General features: G+C 34.7%; 1 protein-coding gene across 3 annotated transcripts; it reads right to left on the reverse strand.

Moving 5' to 3' along the window:
• Nucleotides 1-205: 205 nt before the first annotated feature.
• Vha44 (V-type proton ATPase subunit Vha44) lies at nt 206-12,732 on the reverse strand. Of its 3 annotated transcripts, none has more exons than XM_071723902.1 (9): nt 12,431-12,732; nt 9,819-10,142; nt 6,871-7,485; nt 3,332-3,518; nt 3,155-3,253; nt 2,827-3,035; nt 2,517-2,661; nt 2,297-2,438; nt 206-2,066 (listed from the first exon to the last, which is right to left on the reverse strand). In XM_071723902.1, the coding sequence occupies exons 2-9, from the start codon at nt 10,102-10,104 to the stop codon at nt 1,971-1,973; spliced, it is 1,779 nt and encodes a 592-aa protein (XP_071580003.1). In that variant the 5' UTR covers nt 10,105-10,142; nt 12,431-12,732; the 3' UTR covers nt 206-1,970. The 3 variants fall into 3 exon arrangements, with proteins under 3 accessions (XP_071580003.1, XP_071580001.1, XP_071580000.1); XM_071723900.1 differs by lacking the exon at nt 6,871-7,485 and adding an exon at nt 11,353-11,565 and having other exon boundaries at nt 12,431-12,710; XM_071723899.1 differs by lacking the exon at nt 6,871-7,485 and having other exon boundaries at nt 12,431-12,709.
• Between the last annotated feature and the right edge of the window lie 376 nt (nt 12,733-13,108).

A 13,108-nucleotide genomic window follows, 5' to 3' on the forward strand; every position in this document is an offset into this window, starting at 1 on the left:
CCTCTAAAACGTTTTATCGAAATATTATCTTGTTGCATTATAATTTTATTACATTGATAATTCAAGCACAGAGTCGCAGCTCTGTTTAATCTAATTACGCACATGTACATACACAATCGCAAGAAATCAGGAGTGAGAAAAGGAATTGGATTGGTATTTTCCGCTATATTTAAGGATCTAGTAATGAACGTATAAACAAAAGATATTGACAATTAAACTTAATATTTATTATCTACAATTATATTTACCTATACAATTCGCAAAAGTCAATTGACTGTATGATAATTTCTTTAAACGTATCTACATAATTGAACTGCCAATATGTATATGTATCCTTTCTTTTTTATTACATGCCACATCTTGCTTCTTTGTGTAGGCTTAAGGAGCAGACAACATTTAATCAGTATTGTCATCGATTTCCGCTGGTATGATTTTGCTTGATTAAAACATTGTACATTGGTGTGCATTTTACAATGATCTTGCAACTCAAAATATAATAATATAAAACCATGAACGCTATACATGGATTTTTCTTATGTACAAGCAATTTACATCATAATCAGTGTGAGAAACTAAACTTGTTTGAACATGAAATTTCTTCAGAAAATACATTTTTATGGTATATATTTATAATATATATATATTCACCAAAAGAGACTTATATATTGTGCAGTTTGTAACGGTGCCAACTCAAAAATAGCTAAATTTAATTTACAAATGAAACAATTGATAAAAAAATATAGTCTACATTTTTGAATAATAAGAAATATGGATTTATGCTTAATAATATAAAAAAATCGATATATTGTTTTCTCCATCTATTGGGAGTCGAGTTTTACGAAATAAAGAAAATTTGAAAAACGTTTTTATTAATTGTCTTTTCGATAAATTCGCTGTTAGCATAAGATACCTTCAATCTAATAAAATATTTGGACGCTAAACAATGATTATAATATTGTATGTATATGTTTCAATTATTAAATGGTTCATAATATATTAAAATTTTTAGGCTCATGATAATATGACAATCAATTTTCCATACAGACAATACATAATGTAAACTGCACATGTTACGCACGTGTGAAACTTACTTTTATAGTCCATAAATTTGTTTGAAACAATAAAATACTATAAGAATACATGACATGAAACTCTCGTCTTAGTATTCAACAATATAAGATATCCCATTTTTTCTATACTGTGGTTAACAATTCACATTTTTTGTTAAATATTCACATGACACAGTGTGAATATTCTTTATAAGATGTAACAAGGTGCATATATATTTTTTTTTCACAAGTCTTGATCTCTTACACATTAATGAAAAGATCAGCACTTTAACTCTGTATAGACAGAGATTAACAACAGATTAACGGGTATAGAATTAATCATATTGTGGCAATTCTACTTAGAAACGGTATGCATTTTTATGTCGCGTTAGCGTGTAAAATATGTCACGTTGTTTCCAAGTATCGAGAAGTAACAAAGAATCAAAATAAATTGCTGTCACAGAGATACTTGATGCCACAACTACAAATTGAAAGCATGTGATCAATGGTAATTGCCTGAGAATTTATAATCTTTATTATCGTCTATAATTTCACTTGTTTTATGCTTAATACTCAGGAGAAATATGTATAAGGGAATGCACAAACTATTATGCACAGTTCCGAGTATAATATTACATTTTATACATTATTCCAATTTTATTGGTTTAGAAAAATAATTATTTCCGAAAAAAGTTAAGTGACACTTTTCTCCGATTGTAGTGAATTATGATTTATAATTATAAACATAACAACTAAGGAAAAATTGAAAGAAGTTTTCTGGAAATGCAGTGTTCTTTTTATATATTGATACAAATGGGAGACTTGTACGCACCCGCCGCCAGATTCCTAATGTAATAGAATTATATCCGGATATATAAAAGGAAGTGCGACATTCGGGAGGAAAAAAGCAGACTCTAATGATTAGACCTTATTATCAACCATATCCACGTTGATCTTATAATAGACATACGGGAAATAATCACTTTGGCCAAAACCTAATCCTGGTATATCCACGCTCTGTTAAAATTAAAATGTCATCACATAAATATAAATGTGTTCCGTTCAGGAAAAAAATATATATTTTTTGTTCGTATATATTTCATATTATATAACAGATATTAAAATTCGATTCTAAAGTAATATTTATTTACAAGAATAAGAATTTAATAAAGTTTCGAAACTGTGATTAAATGTTAATCTGATTTCAATAATATAAAACAATAACCATCTTATATAGCTTTACTTACATCCTGATTATGTAGCGCCGTTGTACCGGTAGCAGATGAATCTAAATGAGCATAAAGCTGATTTAGAGCGTCGCGTAATCTCCTTGCGCATTTCTTATGTGGGTGCAGTAATATTGCTTGGAAATTGACAGGTAAGCCATATCTACAAATCATTTATATTATAATATGTTATTATCCTATAGTATTTGTTTCAATAAAACACATTAATATACAGTAGTACCTAAGAACAGATTCAACAAATACGCGCAAAGCTTTAACATGAATCCAAGCGCAAAAACATTCACTGAAATTCACTTTTAACCAACGGACAAGCGGTCCGAATTGCTTCTTTTTGTCAGTTACCAACTTTGTAATTTCATTCTTTCCTGTAATAAAATGTAATTAGAATAAATTTTATTCTTTGCAAAACGTATATATCCTTAATCTCTAGAAATGTCTAATATGTGAAACTTATATTTATTTTTAAATTATTATGTTATTGCATGCAATGTTGTTCCACGCAAATCATAAAAGATCTCATTATAACAAACCTGCTGCTAATTCTTCTTCATTATATGTAAAATCTCGTACAATAAACTTCTTTTCACGAGCATGCAATTTAAACTCGTCCATTACTTTCTTAAATAAAGTGACTGTAAATAATCCGTATTCTGAATCCTGAGTAATGAGCTGTGTACTACGCGGTACAATCATATCTGTCAGTTTTTCATAACAACCGTACCATTCCTGGAAACTGGATCTGAAAATATAAGATACACATAGATGCTAATTCCTTATATAACTCAACAATATGATAATTCTTAAATGACTTTAGTATAGTATGGCAAAAAAAAATAAACTGTAAGTGTGTTTACTCACCTCGGTACAATTACAAGCAAAGTAGTTAAATATTCGCTATCCAGAATAAAGTGTTCCTTTTTCACTAAGTCTGCTAAATTTCGTGTTAATAAACTTCCCCTGTCACAGATTAAATATTACATAGTGACATTTACATAATGGTCGATTGTATTCAATTTAAAAACAAATCAAACTTACGTCTGTTTCTTTTCCAAATTTTGTAAGCTGCCTTTCAAATTGTTGTATATCGTGGATTTAGTTTTTAGATCAGCATCGATCTGTCCCACTTGTTTACTGATAATATCTGCGATGTTTCTCAGAGATTGTTTGATGGGGTATTTAGCCATGTCCCACTGGAATCGAGTTATATATGATGGCAGATCACCTAGTGAATTTTAAGTATTAATCCAATTGTTTTAGACAATAAATAATCTTGATGAACAAGTTTGTAAACAGAGATTTAGAACATATTTACATATTCTTTAACACATAATCAATAGAGAATGTAGCGAACCTCTACAAGTGCAGTAAATGTAACATTTTTAACAGATTCAATATTGATATACTTCTCAAGCTCTGCATATATTATCAACATATACAAATGCTTGTACATGTATCTTTTTTGTTATAATAAATCTACACGTTATCTGAAGTAATGTTATTAAAAGAAAAATATTCAAAATGGTGAGATAAAGAAAAAATGATTTCCACACACAAGCAATTTCTTGATTTTACAATGCTGCTTATTCGTCATTACAAAAAAAAGAAGCAGGACATACACAGAGTATATCATGCAACCCATAATAAACAAATCCATAAACAAACTTTATATTTATTTATATATAAGAAAAAATAAGAAAATATACAATATATATATAAGAAATATATAATTACTTTTTTACAAAAACACAACACAGTTATTTGGTATTATTTATGTAAAATTCTGTATACGATATTTATAACGCAGAAATATAATAAAAAACTTTATTTAAAAAACTTTTAATTAATATATATATATAATGCCTTTGTGTAATCTACATATAACTTTTATATTTGTACATATTTGTACATGCAGATCTTAGCAATGTCTTGAGAAACTGTATTATCTTTTGCATTTATATCGCTATATCTTATAAATACATTGTAATTATATATAATACAAAAAATTGTACATTAATCTAGTCAGACAAAATAAATCCTTGTTACGCATGCATATGTACCTGTATGCTCTTATTAATATTACAGAAAATATTAATTATATTTTTTATTCACTTTCGCAATTATCTGCATTATTTTCTTATATATTCGTGAATAGAATGTTTCTGTTTTATATACATGCTCAATAAATACAAATAAATTTTGGCATAACGCGTATATATGCTTTTGTATTAAAAAGAAAAAGATGCTCACGTACATTTGAGAAAAAAAGATATGTTAAACATGATAATATCTAAGTCACGAATCTTTTCGAAAATCTACATTTTAACGATAACATATACCTACTAATATACCTTTTTCTGCACGTTTCCTCACAGGTATATATGTAGACTTTTATTACTAACACGCATGATTAGCCATCACAAATCAATGTGCAATAATGCAATATAATAAAATAAGCGAAGTAGCCAAAATAAAGAAGCGTGATAGGTGAATTAAATAATGCATAAAAAGATAATAGTACATTATTCCATTTTTTCATACGGATATATATGGTTTCTAGTAGCTCTTATACTATATAAGAGCAATATAAATTACATACGAGAACTATGAAGCGCACATTTGTTTCTTATTAAATTCTATTCCAATAATCATGCAAAGTAGTATTAGCCATAAACTCACGTACCGATCGATAAATATTTGTTAATTTCTACTAATGCTATTTGTGCTGATCTGTGCTACTATCTACAATATCATTGTTTTGTATATGTATTATCGTCTGTGCTTATAAAATGTGATTTTTTTACTGAAATTATAGTAATTATTAAAATGAGAATTAAAGATCAATATTAGGAGAACAGAAATATAATTCGGGATCAAATGATTGGAGCGGGGTAAAAGTGTGTAAAAGATTTCTAGGTACATTTAATTGTAAGTGTCGAGTGTTACATTTCTCTCGTCTTTTATCCTTTTTGTGCCATTTGCTTTCCCAGATCCATTTCAGTTATATCCTGCATATATACATAAATGATATCAAACATAAATGCTAACAAAATATATGTATATACAATATATATATTAGTAACAAAAAGTTGCAATAACTAATAAATAAGAGCAGAAGTGATACACGAAAGCTATGAAAAAAAAGAGCAAAATTAGGAGAAGAAGCTGAATTGTCTGGTGAATAACCAGATAACTAGATATATATAATATGCAAATCGATTCACCACAAAATGGGATATTGAGCTATTTACGTTCGCGCGTATAACGGTTGTATAAAATTGCAACATAACTATACATAATTAGTATAAAGGACAGAAGACAAACGAGCCAAAAACCAAAGATACATCAGCGAAATTTCTTGAAGAAAATCAATTGTGAAAAAAAGATACACACTCATCATAATCGGGATGTGCTACGGAATGATGAATTTTCCCTTTAACAGCTTCCGATTTATTTATCATTAAATAAATACAATCGGAAAACGTCTTTAATTACAATTTCGAAAAGGATGTATTAATTTCAATTTAAATATATCAATTTTATTGGAAGAGAGATTGCCATATATTTCTTGTTGTTTCCTAACTATTAAAAAATTATGTTTTTCTTATTCTGTTATTTATATAATCAAGATTTATTATGTTTAATAATAATGTTTAAGACAATAATTGTTCTACAATAATACAAAGAGAAAGTAAATTAACAATAAATAATTCTTCCTTATTAAAATGAGCTTATTAAAATAATTTTACACATACTTTAACAAAAGTTTTACAATAATATTGTAGTCAATAGTATATTGTGCACCAAGGGGCGAAAGTAGCGTTTTTCAGACGAGTGTGAAGTTTGCCTCCCTCGCCTTCGGCTCGGGCGGCAAATCACACGAGTCTGAAAAAGCTTTCGCCCCGAGGTGCACACGATATTTTTCACAATACCTTTACGGAAAGTTCGACTTCCATGCCTAGAGAGAGGCGAGAGTGGTCAATTTCAAGCCAGGGCTTACTTTCCTCCCTAGGGCGTAAAGTGGTTACTTTCCGCCCGCTAAACAGGGAGGAAAGTGGTTACTTTCCGCCCGCTATGCCGCCCTGGCGTGAAATTGGCCGCTTTCGCCCCTCTCTACAGGCATGGAAAGTCGAACTTTCCGTGGAGGTGTTATGAAAAATTATTATTGCATTATATATATAATGCAATATATATAATGCAAAGCTGTAACGTTTAAAGAAATAGAACTAGAGTGTAAGTACACCTACATTATACTTTACAATGTGATAAAGTTTAGAACTATAATAAATCGTTTCTTTACATCTTTTCTTCTTTATTTTCAAACTTTTTCAAATGTGTTTTTACCCTCCTGTAAATTAACAAGTATCTCTACTCAAGAATTCTGGCAACCTCTCTGTTTTTTTTTATTTTTCCTGCGTTATATTACCTCCCAAGAAAACACGATAATGATTCAGTCGCTAACCATCGAGACACGTGGTGCACGGGACGAACAAAGCTTTGGAGCAATGTATCAAGAAGGAGGGAGACAAAAGGGAGGAGGAATGACGGTCTCACATCGACCGGCAGTGGCAGGGTACCTGGATTCGGCAAATTGCCACTATGGTCTTGGTCGCTGTTTTGGTCCGCATCGTCATCGTCGTCGTCATCATCATCTCCAACCGATTTGCGGGCAGATCGATCTGGATCTTTCTCAGTGGTGGTCCGCGGACGTAACGGCTGCTGCCACCCAAGCTCTCCTTCGCTGCTACAGTTCGATGAGAGGGAGGAGAGGGTTGGACTCGCGGGAGTGGGACTGGAGCGTGGCGTCGAAGGTACAGAAGCAACGCACCAATGGGCATGGTAGCATGAGTATATCGACGAGACATAGTTGTTGGGCTGAGCTTTGACATCACAGATCCCCTGAAGATCGTACGACAGCTTCTTTTCGAACGCGGGGGAATGATCGTTGTGGTGATGTTTATGGGAACTATGATGATGTTGGTGATGGTGATGATGCTGATGGTCGTGGAAATGATGACGTTGGTGATGATGCTGACCTAAACAGGTGGCCGGCTCTGGTTCGGACTTCTCCAATTCCCTCCACTGTCTGTGATGCTCCATCGTAGTCTTGTGTGATGGTGTAACAGGGGTGTTTGGCGGGGTGTCCGGAGCCCCTTCGGGGCTCGAGCTCTCCCCCTCCATTGATGTTTGACCTATCCATTACAGCCCAGTCCCAATCTCCGCGCGATCTTTCTTATTGTCTTGCTCAACTATTATTGTCTCCTACGCAAACGCCTAACGACAATGCTGACGAAACTGAATGAAAAACAACTCAGGAGAAGAAAACAAGGAGTATTTAGCGCGGATTATCTTACTTTTATCAACCAGAGTGACGAAATTCAAATTTAATGTCGTTTTTCAGTGGTAATATCGATTAGTTAAATGGATGCAGATGTTCCAAAATATGTATATAAACACAGTCCGATACAAAAAGTAGCAAAATTTTTTTAAAAAGAGCGAACAATACAACGTTCAATAACATTGCAAAATAATTTAATGTACTGTCTAACGCTTTGAATATTTCTATAGTATTTAAAATTTGGACGACCCATGTTTGTAAGAATGTTTGCACTATTCTGTATTCAATGTATATGATTAAAAACTTTTTCTGTTCTTTAAACAGCTGTAATTTTTATTTCTACATATTAATTTGAACGTATTCAAAAAGAAGAATCTAAAATATATAAATTATGATTTATAAAATATAAATTTATCATATTAATTACAGCTTATTAAACGTTAAATACTCCAATATATTGCGAAAACAATAACAAAGTAGAAAAACTAAGCAACAAAAAGAATATTCGAGAGAATATAATAAGTAATAAGTATTGACGAAATGTATATACTGGAAAGTAAAGAAATAAGAGTCATTGCGACTCGAAATCATACGGTGCATCGCAAACAGATAGTAATATAAATTATAAACGGAGGATTGATGATAAGAGAACCAAGGAAAATAAAATCTTGTAGTGGCTAATCAGAGCTTGGTGACCACAGTAACCCAAGCAATTTCTCGCGTCCTGCGGAAGATTTTATCCGACACGCGTGTGGTCCGTAATTCCAGATCTGTCCATATACTTTTGTTTCGTTTGTCCTTTACATATTATGTTATGGTATTCGTGTCTCTCGAGAAGCATCTTTTTCCTCCTTTACACCTTAATATAGATTCTTGCGTAGTGCACATGTACGAGCAATTATTAATAAAATAATAAGAAGGGTGGGAAAACAGGGTTAATGTGGTCGAAGTTAAACAAAAGTAAGCCAAGCGACATCACAAATTTAGAAATAAGTCTGTAGTAGATAATAAACGGAAACAACTAAACACATGAATAAGCATTCTACGAATATATTAACTAGGTACAACTAGGTATTACATGAAGCATATCATTCGTAGATAATTAATTAATTAATAATTTACTAATTATATAAATATATTAAAGTATATTAAAATATTCATTAAAAAAGTCTAGCATAATTATTTGATATCATAATAAATAATAGAAAAAAGGGTTTGTGAATAAAAGTTATTTTCAAATGATATGCATCATGTACATAGATGTTAATACATATATACTACAGGGGAACTTTGTCTGTATCCACCTAATTAAACTATTGAAACATGCAGAAATGTTCTAATATTATGCAACATATCATACGTTTCGTACGTACTATTTGTGTATACAGACAAAATCGTTACAATCTCATTCTATCGAACTACAATATGGGGTATCGTGGGGAGAAACGGGGAGATTATACTTCTCTAAAATTGAACTTATTATCTCCAACAAATCAAGATAAAATCTGGGTTAATCATAACTGATAGATATCGAGGATCATTGACAAAAAAGGTAACTCGAAATAGTGTGCATGTTTCGTGTTGTGTACAGTTTCATTGGTGCGTTAATTAATCAACAGAATGTATATTACCCTAAGTTAGAGCGTTATAAGAAAATGATGCATAGACAATACGATCGATACCTGTTCGCAAGGGTCCAAAATATTTTTTCCCGACAATAAACGCGTAAAGTTATTTCTACAACTAGTCCTTTTGATCAAATCATATAGATAACATGTACAATGCACACTTATCCAAGCGATGTTGAACAATGTGGATTGTAATATTCTATAGATTCGCATCTTCTAGTCTATAACTCTTATAGTGTATCTGTTCTCTGTTCTCTACCAAAGTAGAAAACGCGAGTTTAAACTACCAGAATAAAAGTTTAACACCTCGCAATATTTAAATAGAATTATGACAAATAGAATTATAATAGACCGCAGTCTTTTATACATTATTAATTAGATCGAGTGTTGCTTAACATTCGAAATAAAGATAAAATTGATTGAATAGAAATAGATAAACGCGGATAACGGTTTGGACCCCTGATTTGGATAAACAACTTGATCCTCCATCACGTGGACAATATTGTCGAAAGAATGTAAAGGCCCAAGAGATAAGGCAACAGGTGTCTCCTCTACTTACTGTTGTTGGCCATCAAGTTCTCGTGCAGCTTGTCCCTCTGGTCCTCCAGAACCTCGCCCAGATACGTCGCCACTTTACGCGTTACTTGCTCCACATATGTGTCAAGCTTGCCCAGGTCGTCCGACAAACCGACTAGCTGGTCCAGCGTTCCGACCTTCAGATCCGGGATATGAAATTTGTAGTTCACCGACAGAGAATGTTGTTTGGATGTTAAATTGTTCATAGTCTCCCATGTCTGCTGACAGGTTTTGTCGCCCGGCGCGGATATCAGCCAATACTCCGTCATCTTGAGTAGTGTGTTTCGCGACTAAATCTCTAATATACCTGAAACAGCGACGATATCGTGACACCAATTTAATTGAAATTTTTCAAGAGACCTTATCTCTAGATGTAAACAAATTATAAAAAAATTCCTTCTAATTATATGTACGTATAGCCCAATTAGGTAGTCGTTTTTGTGAAAAATTAAGGTAGGCATGCGTAAGAATATAATATTGAATTACTCAAGAATTGTAAACGTAAAAGATTTTACACATAAAAAACTTGCTTTTGTATCACTCTTAATTTTCCTGCGTTACATGACACTTTACTGTATGCAAAGATAGCCAAAAAGCAGAAGGAATTTTTGAAAATATATTAAGTATTAAAATACAAGAAAAAAAGATACATCAATCTTTAATATCTCCTCCTTTAATGTTTCACTGAGTGATTGATGTAAAATCAGAGTCGTTATTACACCTTACATTTTATTAAATATTAGTTATTTTTACATAAAACGCGGTAGAAATAATAATAAAATAGTAACAAATACATATGCAAAACTACAAGTTTATAGGTTTTATCATTTATGAGAAAAAAATTGCCTATTTTCAAGCACTTTTCAGCAAATACCTCCTTAAACGACGAGTACTATATTCAACTCCAACCGACACATTAAATTAGTATATAGTATAATATAGTATAGTATAGTATATAGTATATAGTGTACGTATACATTGTATACTATATACTGTATGCTATATACTACTCTATGTATATAGCGTACATAGAGTACATAGTGTATACTATATATACACAGAACATAGAATATATTTGTTTTACAATTAGTAAATGCAAGAGCTAATCTTTTTTTTTATATAAAACTGTTTTTATACAAAACTATAGAATGCAGGTAGCAGGAGCAGGCATATACGACATATTTCTGTGCAGTTAGGGCCAAAGCCCATAACATGGCGTAGCGATATACGACGGTCGTAGTCCTCGACCTGACAAATCAGGATACGCCAAAGCTTGTGCGTTACTTACGTCCACGATTACGACTGTCATATGTGCTTTGGCCCTTACGCTTTTTTAGAATGTTTTGAAGATATTAATCAAATTTCAAACATGTATAGTCAAATGTATGATGATATTCTAAACAAAATAATTCATATCTAAACACAATAATAAAATGAATAAACTTATAATCTGTTATATTACAAGAGTATTAGAATAGACAAGGATATAATACAAAGTACTTATAGATAACACAAACCTCTATCAGACATTGGATTTACAAGAACATAAACATATAAAACTGACAGCAGGGAAAGCGCGAATGAACATTTTAAAGGGCTGATCTCCCCGGACAACCACCTGCTGCCATCCTGTCAGTCAGCCATCGAACCAGGTATGCACCGCGCCGTTCGCATTTGCGCAGGGGATGACCCGTTCAAGAGCCGAGAGCCGAGAGACAAACATGATCATCCTGGATAGAAGGGCAATTAAATTCGCGAGAATTTGCGGATCGCGGAATAAACCGCACGCGCCCGCGCGGAAGGGGGTGTGGCATGGCGAGCGTCGCGTCTGCTTGTTATGTAATTAGGCGCGTTTTCCACGTGACCGTACGTACGAACGGCTCGCGGTGTACATACCTACAGCCGATCAATATCGAGAGAGAGAGAGCGAGAGAGAGAGAGAGAGAGAGAGAGAGAGAGAGAGAAGAGAGAGAGAGAGAGAGAGAGAAAGAGAGAGAGAGAGAGAGAGAGAGAGAGAGAGAGAGAGAGAGAGAGAGAGAGAGAGAGAGAGAGAGAGAGAGAGAGAGAGAGAGAGAGAGAGAGAGAGAGAGAGAGAGAGAGAGAGAGAGAGAGAGAGAGAGAGAGAGAGAGAGAGAGAGAGAGAGAGAGAGAGAGAGAGAGAAACAATCCGCGACAAGTGCGACAACGCGGCGACGTCGAGAGACGGCGCGCGTCCTTCGGTAAAATCCCTGAACAGAATCTTTGGCGAGTTACACGGACGGATTCGGCGATCCCAAAAATTAGGGGCAAGAAAAATAGCCGCCTCCAGGCCGATCCAATAGCGTCGGCGGACCACGGGCCGCCCTCGGGGAAGAGGGGGGCAGCAATCGATAATAACGCGTCGATGGTGGGTACGGGGGAACGTGAACGTACGTGTCAGGACAAAGAATTATACGCGAGGAATCGCCAAGAAACCTCGCGGGCGGCTCGCTCGACGATCACGCACGTCTTTATCCAACATGACGTTTCGTCGTCGAGAGAGCGAGAGATCGGCACGCGCGTGCGTCTCGTCGACGGGTAGAGAAGTTGATGTAAACGCGCTACGGCCCTACGTACCAGTAGGGAGATCGCTGAATCTCCTCTTCTTCCTCCTCGTTGTCGTCGTCGATGTTTTGCGGCCGGACGCCAGGTCGGCTTTCCACCGGGAGGAGACTTCAGAGGATCTCGCGGGTTGGGCGACGCTGCTCGCCGACGACGGGACCACCAGAGACCATTGTGACCGCTCACGTGATGACAGATTGCGTGGTGGTGCTGCTGCTGCCTTGCGACTTGCGACCCGCCCGACAACTAAGCCACGGCGTCACGCGGCTCCGGCCCCCGACAAGACAACGCCGTGCCGTCAGCTGACTCCGCGGCAGCAGTGCCGCCAACGGCAGGCGTCTCGCGTTATGAGTTATGACTGATCGAAATTGATCAAGATCGAGCGATCTCGCGCGCGCGCACGTCCGTCATCGTTTATCGCCGTTTATCACTGATCGGGAAAGTTCCGACGACGCGAATTGCGACGATCGAATGTCATACGTCACGTCACACGGTCGTATGAAAAAGTTGATTTAAACGGAGCAATTGGCAGCACTGCCATTGTATTTTGTGTGTATGTGTATGGGTGGTATGTATAATGGGTGCATTCGGGGAGACGCTATTTAACGCTATAAACGCAAACGCTATGAACTTCGTTCGAGGAGCCAATAGCGCGATAGCGATAGCGCGCTTCCCGAACGCAGCCTAAGTGCC

The sequence above is a fragment of the Temnothorax nylanderi genome, unplaced genomic scaffold, assembly GCF_030848795.1.
Source record: "Temnothorax nylanderi isolate EJ_2023f unplaced genomic scaffold, tnyl_v1.0 TNYL_tig0664_pilon, whole genome shotgun sequence".
NCBI lineage: Eukaryota > Metazoa > Arthropoda > Insecta > Hymenoptera > Formicidae > Temnothorax > Temnothorax nylanderi.